The sequence below is a fragment of the Notamacropus eugenii genome, chromosome 2 (genome assembly GCF_028372415.1).
Source record: "Notamacropus eugenii isolate mMacEug1 chromosome 2, mMacEug1.pri_v2, whole genome shotgun sequence".
NCBI lineage: Eukaryota > Metazoa > Chordata > Mammalia > Diprotodontia > Macropodidae > Notamacropus > Notamacropus eugenii.
The window spans coordinates 233,658,355-233,678,755 of NC_092873.1; the positions used below are offsets into that span (position 1 = coordinate 233,658,355).

Here is a 20,401-nt window from a genome sequence, read left to right on the forward strand (position 1 = left end):
TTCTGCTCAGTTACCACCCAGTGGTGTACCCTTCATTTCTTTTCTGCATTCCTCTACTAGAACACATCCTGAGCCTATGGCGCCTCCCTCTGTTTGGAATGAATATGCCAAGGTATTGATTATAGAACTGCCAGGATGGAATGTCAATTACGCAGCTAAAGACCAAATGATGGGAGAGTGCACACTGGAGAATCATTAGGTGAAGATACTTTAACAAAGTTACTTACTCTCCTCAAAGTACAGGGCACACAGTAGACACTCAAGAAATGCTTGCTAATGAGTTTAGTAAAATCAAAGCCTCTCCCCCTTAGATTTCAGTCACCAAAAAAAGAAAATCAATTGAACACCAAAACTAAAAATATGCCATCAAGAACCGAGCAGGATTTTATTGGTGGTAATGAAGGATAAAAAATGTCAAAGATAACTTTATCAACAAGATAGTTTGGATATTAATATTAAAAATTAAATAGCAGAAAACTGGTGATTGACATATTTAATGATGGATATTATTATATCAATACATTGCTACGTGTATACAGTATCTATAAAAATTATAATACAGAAAAACTGCAGTTGTTTACCTTGCCTGTGGGGCAGGCTAGATGACATGGTGGAAAGAGCCCTAGGCCTGGAGTCAGGAAAACCTAAGTGCAAATCCAGCCTCAGACACTTGCCAGCTGTGTGACCCTATGCAAGTCATGTTCATCCTGTTTACCTTAGTTTCCTCATCTGTAAAATAAGCTGTGGAAGGAAATGGAAAACCAGCAACAAAATGCCAAATGGGGTCACAAAAAGTCAGACACTAAACAACTGAACAAGGAAAACATCTTGTCTGTGGCATGACCTTACCAATCAGGCAATCAATGTCATGTTTTGGTTCTACAAGCCAAGGTAACATTGACATTCACTGAACAAAACAATTAGTGTCAAAGAAGGACTGAAATAGGCAGAACTTCATAAAACATGCTTTACAAGTGGAATTATCCATGAAATCACAACCAGCATGTCTGCACTATTTCTCACTTTGTTTTTCAGTCAATTTTAGTCGTGTCTGACTTTTTGTGACCTTATGTAGCATTTCCATGGCAAAGAAAATGGAGTGATTTGCTATTTCCTTCTCCAGATCATTGGACAGATGAGGAAACTGAGGCAAACAGGGTTGAGTGACTTGGCCAGATTTGAACTCAGGAAGATGAGTCTTCCAAATGCGAGGCCCAGTGCTCTATCCACTGCACCACCCAACTGCCTTCCTCTTCCCATTTGAACAGCTTACTTTCTTCACCTACTCAAATCGTATACTATCCTTGAGTCCTACCTCTCATCCCAGCTCCCACAAGAAGCCACAAGTTAGGGAACTAACCACATCAGTCCATGTTCTCTACCTATTTGGCCTTTGGCTGAACTGTGGTCACATGGACTCTTATCGATCGTGTAGATTCTCATTATGGTAAGGTTACATTATTTAACTTTCAGGAATATTTTCTTGTCCAGTATTTTTCAGTTTCTGGTGGGGGAGAAGAAAAAAAGCACTGACCCAGGAATCAGGAGAGTTAGGTTCTAGTCCAGCTCTCCTACTCATTTGCTTTGAATATTGGGCAGAAATGGCTCTCTGGGCTTCAACTTCTTATAACATAATAAATGAAGAGATTGGACTAGATATCTCACTGAGGTTCTCAGATTGAATGACTAATATTTTCTAAACTATTCATACAACTCTGCATCCTTCAATATTTAACATTCTACAAAGAAAGGAAGCAGAAATTGAAGAATTTACCACAGTAATATAAAGGAATAGAATTCAGAAAGACCACAACTCTGACCAAAGCAGGGTACAATCATGGTTTTGGAAGACATGTAGGAAAATGGATGAACATTTTGCACCTCTTTGAAAGAGGCAATGGACCACAGGTGCAGAATGAGACATTCATTTGGGGACATGATTTACAATCACAATCACAATTCATTTGTATTACTTAACTGTATTTAGTTTTCATAAAGAAGTCTTCTATGAACAAAACGTGAGAGAAACTAGAAAGTTAGAACATTTTAAAATATCTGTCAATAAAATATTTAAAAAGCAAAACATATTATGAGCACAAGGGCTCAACAAATATTCTTTATTAACTGATTAGTTTGAGAAATACTAAGAATTTTTTTAGTGAGGAACATGGCAATGTTTTAAAATATTAGGCGAAATAGCCTACTAAAAAGTTGGTTTCGAATTTGTGTACACTTTATTCAGTTCCTATTTCTTTACCCACCTATTCCTAACTACTAAATATTAAAGTCAAACATATATTCATTTGAAGAGCACATGCTTCTGCTACCATTCTACCACTAAGAGAATTGATTACTTGAGTTAGAAGCAACTTGAGACAGCCCTGGAGTGGGTCAATGAAATAAATGCTGCTCAAGATAATACTTTTCCATTAAAAACATGGGATACAGAAAAATGTAGCATCCTTCCAGAACTCAAACTAACAATAGCACACCTTACCTCCATTTCCTCCAAGATTCATCTGAACACAGGGAAAATGTCTACTTGCTCTTCTCACGGTTCTATCATGGCTACGTATCAGGCCATCCCTAAGACCTGACACATTCTAAGCTGTGTACAAGGAATGTCGTCAGCTTTGGCTCGTTCCCCTTTCACAAAATAACCTGGGTTCCCTTACACCTTCATTTAAACTGTGTACATAGAATCAAACTCCAACAATTGCTTTTATGTTAAGTTTGCTTTCAATTTACTTCCCTTTAAAGCTAAGGTTTTAGTTTGGGGGAGAAGTTTGGTTAATCTAATTTTTCTTTTAAATTAACAAATACTTGAAATTGAGGGTTTGAGAGGCTTCCCTTAAAGGGAAATAAATGGATTATTTGGCTTTTGTAGGTTATTAACACATATGGAAACAAAATATTTCTCAAATTTTATGTGTAATGAGAATTGCTTTGTTTTGCTTGCAGTCTAAAATGTATATTGTAGCTCATTTTCTGAAAAAATCCTCACATTAGCGTGTTAGTCCTCCATTTTTTCTCACTTCTCTTCTCATTTCTCCCTACATAATAAAGACTCTTCTTTAAATATTTTGAATGACTATGTGTCATCGTAAGAAAATGTTCCCTAATGTAATAACATAAGGAGGAATGGTTAAACTCTTTAGATAGGAAACATTAACAGTTCCTTACATTCTTCTTAAAGACTTGTTTGGTTTTATCCATAAATTATTACTATTTCTAATATATTCTTCCAAATCTCTCTTTAGACATGAATATAAGAATATATTTTAAGTACTAATCAATATTATACAGGCTAATCTGCTACAAATTTTAAAGTCTTTCAAATTACATAAATACAAGGATATACTCAGTACAGTAAAAATAATAAGGGCATGCTGCCTGAACATCGATGATAAAGTATAAATTGTGCATCTAAATATTAAAATGACAAACTGTATAAGAGATACTTTGAAACAGTATCAAACCGTCAAATCTCCTCTCCTTTACATTGCACATACATGCAAAAATTAACAACGACATGGTGTGAAACTAATGATCTTCTGGGGAAAAGGGGATAAAGTGGTGGTGTTAATACACACACACACACATAAATGCCTTGAGCAGTCTATACTGGACCTACATGGCCACACATATAACCATTGGTTTATAAATATACCACCAAATTGATTTTAAAAAGAAATGGGGAAAAATTGTTTTCATATAAAAGCAATCTGGACAACTACTTGGGGCTGTGTCAAGTTAACTGGACTGTCTTTACACTGTCACAAAGAGCCAACAATGTAACATATCATGGCCTCCGACACTAAGATGGCCTATCTGATAAATAAAAATAGTTAAGAGTCCTTTGAAGATGCTCTAGGAGAGCCACTTCCCAAGAGAGAAGTAGTCAAAGGATACAAAGAGTTTGAAAAGGAAGAAATGAAAACCAAACTATCAACAAATATCAAAAATGTTTTAATTCACTAAGAGAGAGAAATTGTAAAATTAAACAACTTTGAAGTTTCATCTCATATATTTTTTTAAAAAACTGTCGAAGATGATAAAAGATGAAAATACTGAATGCTGGAGAAACTGTGGGAACACAAGTGCATGAATAACACTGTTTACTGTGCTGAATATTGATCCAACTGCCCAAAAAAGCAATAGGAAATTAGCTTACAAAACTAAATTGCCCCTAAGCTTTACACAGGAATATCACATAAATCCCAAGAATGTCACAGACAAAGGGGGAAGTCTTCTATAAGCCAAAATATTCCAATTAGTAATTTGAGGGTAAGCAAATGACCAGAAACAAAAGAGATTTCCATTTATTGGGAAATAGCTGAACAAAAAATGAAATACAAATGGAATGGAATGTTATTGTACCATAAGAAAAAGAGATGAAGGTAAAGGTTTTCAAACCATGATTAAAAAAAAAGGGCCTAGACATCATCTTTCAAGAAATTATCAAGGAAATCTGCCCTGATATTCTAGAACCAGAGAGTAAAACAGAAATGGAAAGAATCCATCAATCACCTCCTGAAAGAGATCCCCAAAAGACAACTCCTAGGAATATTGTAACCAAATTTCAGAGTTCCCACTTCAAAGAGAAAACATTACAAGCAGCCAGAAAGAAATCATTCAAGTATCATGGAAACACAATCAGGATAGCACAGGATTTAGCAGCTTCTAAACTAAGGGATTGAAGGGTTTGGAATATGATATTCTAGAGGTCAAAGAAGCTAGGATTAAAACCAAGAATCACCTACCCAGCAAAACTGAATAGAATATTTCAGTGGAAATAAATGAAACTTCCAAGCATTCTTGTTGAAAAGACCAGAGTTGAATACAAAATCTGACTTTGAAATACAAGAATCAAGAGAAACATGAAAAGGTAAACAGGAAAGAGAAGCCATTAATTCAACTCATTAAAGTTGAACTGTTTACATTCCTACATGGAAAAATGACATTTGTAACTCATGAGATCTTTCTAAGTATTAGGGTAGTTGGAGGAAATACACACACACCCAAATACATTTGTATACACACACATATATGCATGTGTGTAAGTATATGTGTATGTTCTCTGAAGACATTCTGAAGTCTAAATAAATTAAACAGTAGAAGAAAAAACTTTAGGTCAAATGAGGATAACCACAAAAGGGATGCATGTAGCAGTTATGAAACTAGAAAAATACATCCATCTGGAATAAGCATCTTGATTACCACATTAACAAAATCAGGCCTCAATTTTAAGTGCCCCTAGGCTCATAACAAGGACAAGATTCACCCCTTTCCCTACTGGTCCTTCTACCTCCTAACAAGAACAATAACATTGACAAGAACCAGGAGAACACTGTACACAGTCATAGCAACACAGTGCAAAGATCAGCTTTGATAGACTTAGCTCTTCTCAGCAATGCAATGATCCTTAGATCTCCACATGACTCATGATGCAAAATGATATCCACTCCCAGGGAAAGAACTATGAAGTCTGAACACAGATCAAAGCATACCATATTTTTTTTTTCCTTTCTCATGGTTTTCACCTTTTGTACTAATTCTTCTTTCACAACATGACTAACATGGAAATATGTTTAATATGATTGTGCATACAGCCTATCAGATTGCTTGCCAGCTTGGGGAGGGGCAAAGGGAGAGAGGGAAAGGAGGAGAGAAAAATTGGAACTCAAAATCTTCTCAAAGTGAATGTTCAAAACTATCTTTACAAGTAATTGGAAAAAGAAAACACAATGTAAAGTGCAGCTATGAATCAATGTGCTGGCTTCAGAATCACTCACCTCAAACTGCTTGTTCAGCTTCTTGTACGAAACACACTCTTCCAAAGCATCCTCCTGCTCAATTGCATTGGCAAGTACATTAATTGAAGTTTCTGCCTCCGTCAACCAATTCCATAATTTGTCCATAATCTTGAAGGAGGCCTGCACTGACCTGAGGTCCACCTCTAAGCAAATTTGTCTTCCTCGAGCGCTGGAAGCAACAACAGACAAGCAAACCTTAAATAATGTCCAATGTTATGTACATGATGAACATGAAGTTAATAGATAATGTAAAAAGGAATGTTCCTTTTTACCAATTACCAAAAGTAGCTGAGAAACCCATCCCTTCATATGTTTGGTGCACTTCAGGATCAAACAAGATACTTCCATACCACTTAGTACAGTGCCTGGCACAAAGTTGGCCCTCTATAAACTTGCTTTCTCCTCCTTCAAACAAGAATAGTAAGAATTTTCTATTTGCATATATGAATATTAATTTGTGAAGGTACAAAAAAATTCAAATTACAAAATCACTCCTGTGAAAAACTGAGTTATTATTCTTATTTGGGGATAACATTTAATGTTTGTGCATACCCCAAAAGGGCACTTATTGTATGGGAAATTGGAAAGAGGGCATTCAATTCAGTCATTTCATAAGCGTTATTTTCTCTCCCCATATTCCCAGCTAAACAAAATGACTTAAAGAGAAACTCAATTGAAACAATTTTGAAAATGAAGAACCATCCTCAAAAACGAGACTTCATTCAATAAGGGATTTCCTATGTAGTTATCCCTTTGACATCATGATTTTCCCATTGCAGTTTTTGATATATTACAGTTGTACATAAGATATTAAGTGAGAATGTTTTGGGAGTTCTGTGGAAATCATAGACAACATGTGAAGACCAGCAAACGATGCAGAAAATGTGAGTTTAGAGACTGAGAAATGCATAAAATATATGAACAGTATTGTACAATATCAACATATTTTCTCTTTTGATACCATAATATTTCAAACTTCATCTCTGGTAGGGCCAAAGAATTTTATGCGGATTTTTCAGATCACCAGGGCACTGTGCCCCTAAACCCCATGATGTGGAAGGGATCATTATAGCTCTCTTACTTCTCATGACATATGTATTTATGACTTGGAAATGAGATGAAGTCACTTTAATAAACCAAAAGATCTTTGACAATGAGTGTAGGTATTAGCTGTGCCAAGACAGATGACAAACCTCTGGAACTTGATAAAGACTTTCATTACTCAGTGAGTGAGCCATCTCCATTCAGATTGGCTGGTTCTTGGAAAATCTAAACAGTCTGCTGCCAGAAGTTTCACAACTACAGGGTTGGACGGACAAATCTCAGCTGACATAGACTTTGAGGATTCACTCACTTATATATAGGCCTGGATGAATCATCAGAATGGGGATTTATGGTAAAGATGTGTGTATGGCCCTGAAAACCTGATCTGACATCATTTCTTCTGATTTGAAGAACTAGACAAAGGTTAGCAACAATTCAATGGCATGCAACTGCTTATTAGCTACTGAAGGCAGCTGGGGGCACAGTGGATAAGAGCGCTGGGGCTGAAAATGGGGAAAACCCAAGTTGAAATCCAGCCTTAGACTAGCTACATGTCATTGGAGTCACTTAACCCTCTTTGCCTCAGTTTCCTCTTTACCAAGAAAATCCAAAATTTGAAATCCAAATTTGAACCCAATTTGAATCCAAAGATTCAAATATGACTGAAACCAGTGAACAGCAACTTAGTGACTTCCTTATATACTTCTTGTAACAACTAATATGGCAGAAAACAAATGTGAGCACATGCATTGTGCAACAAATGAACTAAATTGATGACTAACGACCTAAATTCACCATATTCTGGGAATTTTATGATAGTATACAGATAAAATATTACCGTTGTTGAATCAGTTTTCAATTACGTCCAACTCCTTATGATCCCATTAGGGGTTTTCTTGTCAAAGACACTTGAAGGGGTCTGACATTTCCTTCTCCAACTCATTTTACAGAAGAGAAAACTAAGGCAAATGGGGTTAAGTGACTTACCCAGGGTCACATAGATAATTAAGAGTCAGAGACCAGATTTCAAATGAGGTCTTCCTGCCTAGAGGCCTGGCATTCTAGCCACTGCTGTGTGACTTAGTTGTCGATGACTAAACCTACATAGCTCTAAAAAGTTATTTTATCATTTAATTTAGACATTAAGTAGTCAGAATAACTTTACTTTATCCTGAACCTTCTACATCACTCTGTAAAGTTGAAGAAAATAGGAAAGACATAAAGAAAATATTCCAAGTTGCTAAAATGAAAAATTCTGTGAAATGCAACTTCAGTGACACTCTGTCAAAGGTACAAAATACGTGGAAGATATACAAGTAATCGATAGAAGATTTAATTGAGAATTCTTAATCACTTTCATATATCAGGGACCACTATACAATGCTTATGGCTGTTGGTTTCCATGTAACATTTCATCTAATTAGAACCCTATCAACTACATAGAAACTCTACCTATCACCCAGGAGGCCAGGGAAAGGAGGGAGGGTTGAGGAAAGAAGATCTGTTTATACAGTTGGTGGGGTATAACTATCCTGAAGCCAACATTCTGACACTCTTTAAGGTCATTTCCACTTCTAAGAATCTAAAGATTTCTAATAAATGATGGAAAAGAGTACCCCCCCAGGGAAAAAAGAAGACCCAGGGAGAAACGTAACTACAAAGACACTTTACAAATAAAACTGTGGATCATTCTAATTATCAAATAAATAAACTGTTTAAGAAGACAGGAGGATAATCCAATAAATTTAAGAAAAAAATCCGTGCCAAAGAGTTTTAAATGTTTTAGCAGTTAAATGGGTAAATACTCAACTATCTAGAAATCTCATAAGCAGAAATGATTTCCCAAGCAGCTGGGATAGTTGAGGATTTTATATTACTTTATGTACATTTTTTTTTTCAAACTTAGGAAGGGAGGTGAGGGGGGCAAGGAAGAGGTGGGGGAAGGAGAAAGGAGGAAGAAAGGAAAGGAAGGAAGGAAGGAATGGGAGGGATGGGATCGGGAGGGAGGGAAGGAGGGAAGGATGGGAGGAGGAAGGAAGGAACTGGGGAAAGAGGGAGGAAGAGGTGGGGGAAGAAGAAAGGAGGAAGAAAGGAAAGGAAGGAATGGGAGGGATGGGATCGGGAGGGAGGTAGGGAAGGAAGGATGGGAGGAGGAAGGAAGGAATTGGTGAAAGAGGGAAGGAAGGTCATGTCCATTTGAAAGACTTCAACCAACGTGACTATATATATGTCTCCAATAAGCATGATGCTCCAATAAACTACCATATATCCATTTAAAAATAAGTTCAAGTTTTGAAAATCCTGTTGATGAAAGAGTAGTTGTCTTTCGCATTATCACAACTGAATGAAAATGTGAGTGTTGTGTTCCCCTGCTATGAGAGAGGAAGTATTATCTTTGAGTATAATCCATTTTTAATTGCCTACTCTATCTAACCCAGCTATTGCTGTATGCAGTCTTAAAATATTTACAAAGCAAAGGAAAAAAGATTTAGAGGTCCTAAATAAAGCAGGTCTATATTCCTAAGTGGTCGATTTTTCTAGAAAGTTTTATCCTCTGCAAAAGTCTTCACTGGTTAGATTACTCCTCAAATGGTGCTGTTATGTAGGAAACCTATATTTAAGGAGCATCTTTCTTTGCTAACGAGGGCATCCTGCGGTTCTTTTCCTCTCAGACATGGGTTATAGCTCATGCATCCAAACCCACTGTCATATCCAACAGATGTAATATCAAAACAGAACCTTCCTCCAGTGAGCCACAGAGAACTTAATATTACATACTTTTTCTCCTAAAAATCTCTTACAAAACATAGCATTTGCACTAGATTTCTTTCTTCCAAAGTCTAATCTCTTTCAACCATATTCATACCTTTTAATTTGCCTTACAACACTGTTACAGGAGGTAGCTAGATGGCCCAACAGATAAAGAGCTGGGTCAGGAGTCAGGAAGACCCGAGTTCGAATGTGACGTCAGACACTAACTAGTTGTGTGAATCTGGCCAAGGCACTTAACCTCTCTCTGCCACAATCCACTGCAGAAAGAATTGGCAAACCATTCCAATATCTTTGCTAAGAAAACTCCATGGACTTTATGGTCCAAGGGATCTGTCAGAGACGACTGAACAACAATTCTATCTGCAGAATCGCTACAGAAATTTGTTTTCTAGATTGTTGCAAAAATAAAAGGAAAAACAACTTACTATCATTTCTAAATTGCTGGCTATGCTTTATGAATTGAATATGAATTGCAAAGGAGTCCAACATTATCCACTTTAGTCAAATGCAGAATGCTGAAATCAAAATACCACAAAGTAAATCACATCATGTATCCAAAGGTCTGAGAAGAGGAGAGACTAATTGCACTTAGACCTTTTGAGTCATTCTCAGAATCAAGAAACAAGGAAATATTTTGGAGCACTGACAAGCATAAGAAAGAAATTTTAAGCAGAAGTTAAAGACTGTGGTTCTTGAAACCCAAGTATTCACTGAGGCTGAAGACAACGATTTCCCACACAGATAAGATGCTCTCCAAATTGACCTACCAGGACTGAAAGACAAGAATGACTTAGCTTTATTGAAAAGTGCATTACAGTGTTCGTTTTCATTTTCTTGACATAGGAGTAAATTTAGACTTAGTAAAAAATGATATGCCCACAAACGTACAGAGAGTAACAGAATAGTGACTCAAATCTTCTATCTAGCTTTCTATACTAAGATGTGATTATTGATTTTGGGGGGGCGGGGGGAAGGGTGAGAGGTAGAGACATCGAACTTCATTGTTAAAGGGAACTGCTGGAAAGGAAACTTTCCCAATAAAGATCAGCTATACGCATTTACTCATATATAGCATTCCACAGCATCAAAGCAGTGGGGCAATGTTTGGAACAAAGTATGCAGAGAGAAATAGGAAAACAAAGCAAACAAAAATGGAATGAATAACAAACTCTGATAATTGTTTAGGGAGAAATTCCAAGGCAGATGCTTGTTTGAGAAAGATAAGGCAAGAGTCACTCTAAAAATACGATATAGACCACATAATATTAGTCCAGTTTGCTATCAAAAGGAATCGAAAAAAAAAAAAAAGGCAAACTTAAGGAGGACAGGTATAAAACCTGCTTTTTTAATCTTGCCCAGTAGCTAGAACAATAATGATTGTTATTAATAATGACAAGCACTTGATAGGATGAGCATTCCAAGAGAACAGTAGCTGCTTCCTTTCTGCATTTTTATCACCAGTACTGCCAGCACCGCATTTGGGACATAGTAGGTCTTCAATAGATGCTTACTGATTTGCTTGTTAATGACAAAGACTTAAGAAGTCATAAATAAATGGTGGCATGGAGACAAGCTAGATGGCTTGGTGGGTGCTGGGCTTAGAATAAGGAAAACCTGAGTTCAAATCCAGTCTCACACACTGATCCTGTCAAGTTACTCAACCTCTTGTTCGCCTTAATCTGCTGAAGAAGGAATGGCAAACCACTGCAGTATCTTTGCCAAGAAAACCCAAAATGGGGTCACAGAGAGTCAGACATGATTGAATGACTGAACAACAATAAAATGGTTGTATATACCTCTGAAAACCATAGCTTAAGTCTTTGGATAATGCATTTACTTACGAAATACGACGAAATTCTATTCCACATTGACTGTGTAATATTAACCAATAAAGTCTTTAAATTACCGTTGGTTGAGATTAGCCCAAGCTGCATTGAAGTCATCACCATTTTTCCTTAATGCCCTAGTATCATCAGTTCTATACGTCTTCGCCAATCTCTTCCACAGATTCTCATAAATTTTTATCGTAGCTTTGTTTTTATTTAAATCCTGGAATAATGCCTAAAGCGCAATTTGGGGGGAAAAAATAACATGAGTGGGGTCACAGATGGAAGGTACATCATAACAAAAGACCATCCAAATTATCTTAACACTAATTTTCTCATACCCTGAATGCACTGTGAGTTCTATCAGTGATTAGCATAGTTTGTATAATACCACGAATATTAGCAAAATAAAAATAATCTAAATAGTTATCTATTAATTTAGTTTCCATAAGCATGCACTTTCTGAATAGATCTAAAATATCTTCTAATATTAAATTGCAGTTTTTTAGCTGAAGAGGCAAATGCATACATCACACATGGATACAGTACATATACACAGAATACTATAAGAAGTAGTACCATAGAGTACTAAAAGGTTTACCAATAATAAAAGAAAGACAGCAATCTTCTTGCTTTCTATCAGAAAAATATTAAAAATAACCATTAATTCAGTATATCTATTCTCAAGTTTTATACAATATGAAACTACTGGGAAAAAGAAAAAACAAAGAAGTAGTAGTAGAGATATACCACCTAGATATACATACTCAGAAGGTGGTGTTTAATTTTATGCAATTGAAAAGCATATTACATTCTTTCTGTCATTTGGTCCACCCCACAGTCCTTCAAAGTAGGAAAGGCAGGTCCTACACAGATATAGAAACTGGGACCAAGAAAGAAGAATCTACTTGCTCAAGATCTCATGATGAGTGGCCAATTCAAGACCAGGCATTTTCAGTCTATTTCTCTTTATACTACACCCGTAGTTTGAGGGCTCCTTTACAGCCATCACACACATAGAGCTTTTTTGTTTAAGCGGTTATTGACATACGTCAATGTTAACATATTTGAAATTGAAATTTCTTACTATTATGAAAATTGCCTTGACTTCACTGATCCCATCAAAGGGTTTTGTACATCCTTGGTGGAGCCAGACTACACTCTGAAAACTGCCATATTATGTAATAGTACAAGAAAATTTAGACTATGCTAAAGCAGGTGTGCTAGAGGCAGCCTGAACTCATACCAGGGAGGCACAATTGTTAAATTTTCAGTATGAGGATTTATACATTAGAAATCAGCAAATGCTAGAAATCAGGGCATGGTTGACAGTTCTGATACTTGTTTAGAATGAGGAAAGTTAAAGACAAAAATTTAATGCTACAGTATATGGGGCAAACATTCTTTTTCCAAGGAGCCAGTTGTTAAATGTTTACCAGCATATCACTGCTTTAAATATTCAACCAGATTTCTCAACGTTCTTCAATTGCTTCTATAGAAAATTCCCTTTCAAATAAAGCACACAAAAAGTCCATATACAAAGTAGTAACGACAGCAATTTAAAAATTCCCTAAAATATCGTAAAAGTTTGATAATTCAGTTCTATTTTTCTCCAACAGATCATCAAAGAATGGTGGTAGCCAATAGTTCATGCTGGTACAATAAAGTTCAGTTTACATGAGAAAATTAAAGACATAGCAGTTTACCTGCAGTGTCCAGAAAATAATTTTTTAAAACTGTTTTCTTACAAGAGGTACCTGAGATAACATCAGGATTATAAACCCTGGAAAAAATCAACTCTACAAAAAGAAAAATGCTGCTCAAGCAAAAACAATAGGAAAAACATTACAAGGCTATACTCTTTATGCCTTAACAATCACATGAAAGCACAGCAGCGCCAGTTAAAGATGTTTTGTTGGTTTGAATATTTTATCTTGTCCACCTATGACTCCTTTCAGTTCCCAAGTTACAGGTATAAGAAAATAAATATTTTAAGGTACTTTAGCTTACAATGGCCTATGCCTTCTTCAGGGAAAATGGGAATTTTACTATTATTATTATTATTTATCCCAGGTTTTCTGTTCCAAAATCTAAAAAAGAGAAAAAAAATAAACACTTGGGACAATGTACAATTCAACACGAAATCTATTCGGAGCCCACTATAGATTTCCTTCTACCACTGGAGTTAGCAAACAGGTGGCCATCAAATAGGCTTTGAGATTTGGTAAAACACTAATGATAAACTACAGACACTGACTATAAGTGGACTTTTGTTTCCCTACTTTAAAATCAATTAACCAACCAACACTCATGAAGTACCCACTAGGGGTTAGGCAATGGACGAAAGCACTGGGGATACAAAAAGAAGCAAAATCTTTTACCTGTTGCGGGTGGAAGCTCAATTCCATGTGGACAGTCTCGGGCGGGTAAAGGTGGGAACTTCTAAATCTTAGAGTTCTCATGAGGCGTCCCAGAAAACAGCAGGGAATCGAGGAGTGAGACCGAGCTATCTCGTGTATTTCCGCCTCTTCCCGTGAGAAACGTGATGGGAGGAGCATCCCCGCCCTCGAGACTGACCCGGATCTGGGCACACCTATTGTTATCTAACAGGCAAGGTATTCAGGTGCAAACTACATGGCCGGAGAGCTTAAGTAGGGTCAGGAAAGCCTGAAAGCTCTTAGCGCTGAGGGGCCCTTACAGGACAGAAGGCCCCTCTTCCTTCTTTCCTCTCTTCGCTCTTCCCTCTCCCCTCTCTCTCCACTTCCACTTCTGCTTTCATTCTCTTGCTGTAAGATCTTTGCCTCCTTGGGAGATTCCTCTCTCTCTCCTAAGGAAGAGTTCCCCCTGCACATGTAACCAAGACCCTGAATAAAGCCTAACCCTTGTTCGACTCTGGAAAGTCTCTTCTCTCATACGTTTATCTGGTTTGGCCAGCCGAAGACCTGCAATAGGTAAGGTAAGACTCGGGTAGCCCTCAGGCCTCTAGGCCTGGCATTTACCAATCACAGATTTCACTCCTTTCAATTGTAATGCATGTATCCAATTGAAGCAATGGAAACAAAACAACTCTACTGATGATTAGACTGCAGTACCCTAAATTGCATTCATTATACTTATTATCTAATGCCTTAATATTTTAATCACATTTCACAAATGAATTATCCAGGGGTTGCATTCTTTTGGAGACTTTTCAAGAGAACGGGGAAAGAGAAGGATCACAAAAGTAAAATAATTCAGTATGGAGTCAACATAAGCTAAATGCAAAAAATGTGTATGGAAATCCAACTCTGTCTCTTTTGCCATGAGAGGCAAAAATAAATTAAAAGTCAAATTATGATCAATGTAAAAGATCCCATTACGCTCAAATTTTTTTACACACAAGGTCCATAATTATAGAAAAAACTCATTCAGTGTGAGCAACAGGTATAGAACACAGGTCTCTCTGGTTTTCAAGTCCAGCCGTCTTTTCCACAATGACAAATTGCATGAAATGATGGATTTTTTTATTTAAGCGTTAAACATTTTTTGGCATTAACTCACCAAAGAAGCCCTAAAAAGAGGATTCTCTTTGGATGTGTGTACACAATAAATCTTCACATGTATCTGATGTATAATGAAAATGCAGTACACAATTTAAATATGTATATATCTCACAGAACCCTAAATACAGAAAGACTTCATAGGAAACAAACAAAATGAAACTTCACTGAAGAAAAAGAAATGCAAACAATCTGGTAAATCCTACTTTGTTCTGAGAAATTTGCTTCACAAGTGGTTCCTCTTCTGAGATACTAAGTAGTTTGGCTTTGTATTCGGTTACAAGTTCTTGGACTTGTCTATTTAAATCTCTCCAACGTTGGGAGTCCGTAAGCATGTTTTGCAGCCGCTCTTGCCTTGAGTTCACAGCAAATTCAGTGCTGGCCCACTGAATTTTGACTTCATTAACTATGGGAAGCAATGCAAAAAGTTAGACCTCAAAGTTCATATGAACTGAGCATCAGTGATAAACTGATTGATGTTTGAAATCTGGCAAATAAAACAAAAAGATTTCTAGTTCGATCCAAGAGAGGAATCCAACATGCCTATATAGGTAAATTGTAAGAAATGTCCCTAAAGGGAGAGAAGGACAGAACAGCACCATCTTAACTGTTGACATTACAAATTGTTGAAAATACAAATCCAAAATTAGAGGGTAACAGTACACAGCAAGGTAATCACTGAAAAAGCAATAATCAACTCCAAGCTAAACTAAACCAGTCAAGGAATATTAAAAAGTCGATAGATCCCTGTTAAAAAAAAAATACCCCTACTTGGCTTTACACTTAATGTGGGAAGGCAGGGTCTAGGAATTTTATAAATGAAGTACTGAAATGAAAATAGAAAAGGAGGTCATTCTTGGTCCTTGAAACAAGTGATGACAATGGATGGGATGACACCACTGAGGAGGAGGTTTTAGAGGGATTCACAAGATAGACAAAAGTACAAAGCAGAACAGTAGAGATAGGTCACAAAAAGGCACATCCAAGCAGGGTAAAGAAGGGGGTGGGAGTGGGGGGTGGCCGCAATATTAAAGAACAGTCAAAAGTGATGTTGTTCCAGCATTCTATAGCTCAAAGGAATACAAAACAAAAAGAAAATGGGCGGAATCTACCACGTAAGTGATAAAACTAAGTCGAGAGATACAAAGATTCTTTAAGGCTACAAGGATTTATTTGGTAAATTAACTTTGCCAATTAAATGATTGCTACCTTAACCCACAATCTTAACAGACCCTTTAAAACAATTGACTTCAGTCCCATCAGTGACATGAGGCTCAAGAGTGATACTTAAGTTATAGCAGCACTTTCCTGTGGCCCTGTCTTTATTTTCTTGGTTGCTTAAAAATAAATGGGAATAAAATAAACCTAAAGTGTAAATAATTATAATCTCTCACGATCCAAGGTACTCTTCATGAAGTGAAAATCAACGCCTGCTTTAAATCAGTACATTTTGATATTCAAAGATTGATACTGACACCACTATCGTTTCTGCACTGATCCAGCTCACAACCACTCAATGCAGAGGAGACAAGAGAGTTGCTATAGAAGAAGAATGCATCCTGTTGCAGACAATGTGGTGATGAGTCTCTTCCAATGTAGCTGGGCTATATAAGGCACATGTATTCTATCCACAGGGCCATGCTCCAAGTGCCTCCAGTCAACTACTACCTCCTAACACTGATGATGCAACACGAGCAAAAGAAATCCTTCTGAACATTAAATTTGTAAGTTTGGAAAATAAGGGTTCTTCTGCTTCTGTGTGTCAAAAGAATTCTGGAGACTTTTAAAATTTTTTTCTTTGTTGTCAGGAGATTCCTTTGCTAAACATAGAAAGTTCAACAGAAAAGGACACTGGTTCACCTCCATGACCTGAAGAAGCATCCAAGTGAGCCCTGGGGAGACATACCAGTATACAACTCAAAAGAAAGACATTCAGAATTCACATAAGCAAAAGTGATTTGGTACTTGACACTGAGGGAAATAAATACTCCTAAAAAGACTATTATACAGTCTCAATTTTAAGGACAAAACTAAAATATAAAGAAATGTACTATACATCAAAATGTGTCAACCCAAATAAAAATGTGTTTGTATATATGTATCATGTGTAATGTGTGTATATCTAGAGACAGATGTGTATACACACACACACAAAGATGTACATTATCCATATATGTTACATACACACATATTAGTAGGATTTACTAAGTGAGGAAATTCACAGTTTACAAAGTGAGGACAGACGACGACAGATAGCTGGAAGAGACTTACGTTTTTCGATGATGGCTGTTTTTATATCTGTTTTACTCTTCAAATTTCGGGCTAATGTAAAAATACGATCCAATTGGGAGTGGCGCTGCTCTAAGTCAGCCTTTGTAATCTAATGAAAAAGAAATTATATTACATTTTGTACTGAGAGTCACTAGGGAACAATGGAGAGAGGGCTGACCCCAAAAGTCAGCAAGGCAGAAGTTCCAGCTGCCTCTGACTCCTCCTGGGCTATTGGATCCCAGGGCAGTCAAGCAGTGCTCTGGGCAAGTCTCTAGGGCTACCTGAGAAGGTGCCAATATCCCAGACCGGTGGTTTCCTTGGTACAGCAAACTCCTAGGTCATGAAACTCACTCTAAAACAGTCCCTACGTATTATAATATAGCACAAATGTTAGTTTAATAAAAACAATGCTAAGGAATCTCATGACTTTTTTCCAGAAAGACAGTCTTCAACTTATCTAGATCCACGTATGTGATTAAGATGACTCTCCCAGTACTGCTAAAGAAAGAACAAAAAACAAGATTGACCAAGCATTATTAAGGTGATTAAAGAGTGCAAGTGTATCAATGAGCTTCTGAACTGTAGATTAATTACACATCAATGATGAACTGCTGCTTCAGAAGCTTTTGTACCATTTAACACTGATTAAGTGTCCTGATTTTGTTCTCTATAAAACTGATAAATCCTGAAAGAAAAGAGGATGAAATCAGAGAACAATTCATGTTTCAAGAATAATGATCATAAACACAAAATACGGACTACAGTGTAAGGTTTTTACCAATGGCTGGTAAAAGAACTGAGGTAATGCTGGAGCAGGAAGACGGTACTACAACACAGAATACTAATACACTATTAACTATTTTCCAAAGAAAAAATTTCCATTTTTCAAATATCAGCCTACCCACAAAAGTCTTATGCTTAAGGAAAACAGTCTCTCTGAATGAGGATGTAAAAAGTAATTTAATCTTGAAAATTCAAAGTTTCATGAAATTCTAGAAATACAATGACCTTGAATGTAGTATTCAACACACAGTTACGTTCTATTGTGTACCGCAGGTAGGAAAACACTCCAGACTCAACTAGTGTGTAGTTTGCTAGAAAGTAAACACTAGGTTTTAATACTGAGGGTAGGGAATACGTTCATATCTTCAAGATAGGCAGCACCTTGCAAATAAGTATCTAAGAGATGAATGCTGATTTGAGCCATTCATATATCAGCAGATGAATCCATGGGTGCATCGAAAACCTAATTGGGTTAACACGGATTTTATGAAACTCAATTGCTTTAAGTGGGAAGATTTCTTCTTCCTTGTTGTAAAAGCTTTGTAAATTCTACGTTCCCACAGTTAGCACCACAAACGAAATGGAGACTTTTTAGGTCAGTCTTATCTGCTTTTATAATTCTGGCATTCAACTTTACACCACATACTTACTTTCATACGTTCAATTGTCTCTTTGATCTCTTCCGTATTTCCAACTTTGACAACGCTGGACCTCAGCATTCGTTCGATGCACATAAGCCATTCAGCTAGTTCTGTCGCAGTTTTTTCTAGATCGGGAAGCGAGGAAAGTTCTGGTTCTAGAGATGACTGTGTCTCACCAGTAATTTCGGAGGTGGCAGGATGATCTAAAGAAATACAAATAGATCCAGAAGAGATTTTGCTACTGATTTCTTTTAATCTTTCAAATAAAATGCTGAGCAGTTTAATAAAGAAAATCTCCATTTTACATACTAGTCATCTATTAATTCATATTCACTTTGTAATATGCATTAGAACTGGAGAGATAAGGCTTTTATAGATCTGTGTTCAAGTCCCAACTCTGGTACCTATTACTACTGTGACTTGGGGCAAATCATATTTACTCATCTATAAAATAAGGATATTTGAAGTATGTGGGATGTAGGGTTTTTTTGGAAGGAAAGAATTTAGCAAAAAATATAAATTCTAATAGAAATGTTATACCACTTTTGAGGAACAATGTGATTTTCTGGAATTATCGCTGGTGAGAAATTCAGAAGACCTGAAATTCGGAAATTCAGATTTTCTCAGCTCCAACATTTTTTATTCTACTAATTCATTTTGTTTTAATGTTATAAACATTTTCAAATTGTCCCCACTCTAAAAAAGTTCTCTTACAAAAAAAAATGAAGTAAAACCAATATGATGAAATCATTTGAAAGAGAATGCCAATGCCATTCCACATCTGTAAAAGCACCTCCACCCCAGTTCTCTATTTTTAATTTGTTTACTAGAGGTGTATTTTTTCCCTTCCCACCTTCCATGTCATTAAGAAAAAAAGGAAAGAAAAAAAATTCTTGTAAAATAGGCATAATCAAGCATTGGATATATACAAAAGTATTTATGACTTATTCTTTACCCTAAACCCATTACCTCTCTATCAGAGGATAGTACATCATTGGTAAACTGGAATCATGAATTATATCAACTCTATTGATCATAGCTCCACAGTTTTGCAAATATATATGCCTTTACAGTGTTGCTTTTATTATATCACTTCTCTTGGTTTTCTACTAATTTGAATCTTCCTCAATTTACATTCTTCCGACTCTTCCAGCTCATATAATTGTGGGTTAATAAATATAGATAATGTTTGGGAGCATTAAGTTGTTTCTTCTGCAAAATAGGTTTCATAATAGAAATGCTACATAGCTAGCAGGTAATTTTAAAGAAAGTGTTTTATTACTGTCAAAACACTATGTAAATTTAAGTTAGTTTTCCAATACAATTTTTTTATAACGTACCTTATATATCAATTATTTTAAGGCAGGGCACAGTGTATAAAATGTAACTGGATAGAACCATTGAGCGTGAAAGACCAGAAGAATGTCATTAGAAGTCTGTGTTTTACTGTATAAGGGCAAATGTCACTTAATTATTGCCTTTACAAAGATTTCTTTCAACTGCATACCATCTGTGAACCTGGGGAAAAAATTTTTCTCCCTATATTCCATTCACTGGAATATAACAGATTGGGTTATGAAGTAAATGACCTCCTGGGTCCTAGGTTCATGCTGATACAGGTCATTCAGAGATGTGTTCAAATAAAGTCATAGGTATTTCCAAAAAAACTCTAAAGTATAACTGGGTAGACATGAATCCTCCTATATAAT

General features: G+C 36.4%; 1 protein-coding gene and 1 long non-coding RNA gene across 2 annotated transcripts in view; one reads left to right on the forward strand and one right to left on the reverse strand.

Annotated features, from left to right (window-relative positions):
• LOC140526927 (utrophin-like) overlaps positions 1–20,401 on the reverse strand; it is a 90,112-nt gene that overhangs the window by 20,664 nt on the left and 49,047 nt on the right. The window contains exons 13-17 of the mRNA XM_072643558.1: positions 18,702–18,895; positions 17,269–17,377; positions 15,204–15,403; positions 11,539–11,693; positions 5,796–5,985 (exon numbers count right to left, since the gene is read on the reverse strand). Coding sequence (XP_072499659.1) covers positions 5,796–5,985; positions 11,539–11,693; positions 15,204–15,403; positions 17,269–17,377; positions 18,702–18,895 — 848 coding nt within the window. The remainder of the gene's footprint in view (positions 1–5,795; positions 5,986–11,538; positions 11,694–15,203; positions 15,404–17,268; positions 17,378–18,701; positions 18,896–20,401) is intronic.
• On the forward strand, positions 15,397–17,094 carry LOC140526930 (uncharacterized). Its single transcript, XR_011974604.1, has 2 exons — positions 15,397–16,721; positions 16,806–17,094. It is a non-coding gene; the product is annotated as an uncharacterized lncRNA (long non-coding RNA).